The sequence below is a fragment of the Galendromus occidentalis genome, unplaced genomic scaffold (genome assembly GCF_000255335.2).
Source record: "Galendromus occidentalis unplaced genomic scaffold, Mocc_1.1 scf7180000076113, whole genome shotgun sequence".
Taxonomy (NCBI): Eukaryota; Metazoa; Arthropoda; class Arachnida; order Mesostigmata; family Phytoseiidae; genus Galendromus; species Galendromus occidentalis.
This window is the reverse complement of record NW_003804102.1, coordinates 1-1,551: the sequence shown is the minus strand read 5'-3', so window position 1 is coordinate 1,551 and position 1,551 is coordinate 1. Positions and strand designations below refer to the sequence as shown.

General features: G+C 56.9%; 2 protein-coding genes across 2 annotated transcripts; both read right to left on the bottom strand.

Moving 5' to 3' along the window:
- Positions 1 to 125: 125 nt before the first annotated feature.
- On the bottom strand, positions 126 to 773 carry LOC100907780 (metalloprotease PmbA-like). Its single transcript, XM_003738595.1, has one exon. It carries the CDS (start codon positions 771 to 773, stop codon positions 126 to 128), a length of 648 nt encoding a protein of 215 aa, XP_003738643.1.
- A 35-nt stretch (positions 774 to 808) lies between these two features.
- LOC100907641 (metalloprotease PmbA-like) lies at positions 809 to 1,483 on the bottom strand. The gene has a single exon (XM_003738594.1). It carries the CDS (start codon positions 1,481 to 1,483, stop codon positions 809 to 811), a length of 675 nt encoding a protein of 224 aa, XP_003738642.1.
- Between the last annotated feature and the right edge of the window lie 68 nt (positions 1,484 to 1,551).

Genomic DNA, 1,551 nt, shown 5'->3' with positions numbered 1-1,551 from the left:
CGCCCGCCACGACTCCCAAACGAACCTCCACCTCCAGCACGTCCGAAGGCGTCTGGCGAGACCACGCTCACCAACAGCGCAGCCAGGAGCGCAATTACAGCAGGTTTTTTCATCACTCGCTCCATTTATTCACCCGCGACCATCAGGTCGGCGATGCGTAGCGTCGGCGCATTGATACTGCGCCGAAATAAGAGGTCGTTGGCCGCAAACATGTTTTTAAACATGTCGCTTAATTGACCTGCAACGGTCAAACCGGCAACGGGTTCAGCAATCTGGCCGTTCCTTATCATAAAACCGGACGCCCCACGACTGTAATCGCCGGTCAACATATTGATTGTCGATCCGATCATTTCAGTAATGTATACGCCCTCCTTGATATCGGAGATCAGTTCTTCTGGAGTGTGTTTGCCGCCATCGAGGTAAAGATTGCTGCTTGAGGGTGATGGCGTGCCACCGGGCGCGCGTCGCGCGCAGCCATTATTGGTCAGGCCCAGCTGGTTGGCGCTTGTCTGATCTAGGAGCCAGTTTGCAAGAATGCCGCCTTCTGTCAACGGCAACCGGCGCGGTCTGACGCCTTCTCCGTCAAAAAGCCGGGACGCCAGCCCGCCGGGACGGGTCGGATCATCAATAACGTCAATTCCTTCCCGGAAGATGCGTTTACCTTTGGAGCTGGCGAGGAAAGATGTGCCCTGAGCGACAGATGTCCCGTTGACCGCGGCCGCAAAATGGCCGAGTAGGCTCCCGGCAATGCGAGGGTCAAAAACGACATCCATGCGACCGCTGCGAGGTTTGCGTGGGTTGAGGCGTTTCAAGGCACGCTCAGCCGCCTCCGTCCCAGAAGCGCTGGCGGATCAAGGTCACTCAGGCGCCGCGTCACATGAGACGCGTAATCGCGCTGCATATTGTCACCTTGACCGGCAATGACGCTGATGCTGTTACCGAAAATTGTCTCGCTACTCTGCGCTGCAAATCCGTCACTATCTGCCAGCGCAAACTGCGCATGCCATGAGGAGGCCGATGCCCCGTTGCTTTTCGAGATTCCTTGTTGTGCCAGCGCGGAATTTTCCGCTTCCAAAGCCATTTTCTGAAGTGTTTCAAGGCTTGGCAGATTGCTTCCATCGTGCAAGGCTGCCTGGCCCGCATCGAGTTGCCCCTTAATTTCCCGCTTAGCCAGGCTGACATAGGGGTTTTCCGGCAAGGCGCGCGACATGGCAACCGCCTGCTCTGCGAGCGCGTCGAATGTATCTGAAGATGTTACGGTCGTTGAAACAGAGGCAACGCGTTGGCCCGTAAAGACGCGCAAGCCCAGTTTGACGGTAACTGCGTGCTCCGTATCCTCAACTTGTCCCTGGCGAACGGTTGTCGAGATAGATGCGGCACGTGTCGCCATGGCATCTGCTGCGTCCGCCCCGGCCCGCTGTGCCGATGAGAGGAGTGCTGCCAGAAGGTCCGCCTGCACCGTTGCCGTCCCGTTTTTACTCATGCCACGTGACGATAATTGATACGGTGAAGAGGTGGAAGGCTTTGTAAAGGCCCAATTGAAACACGAGT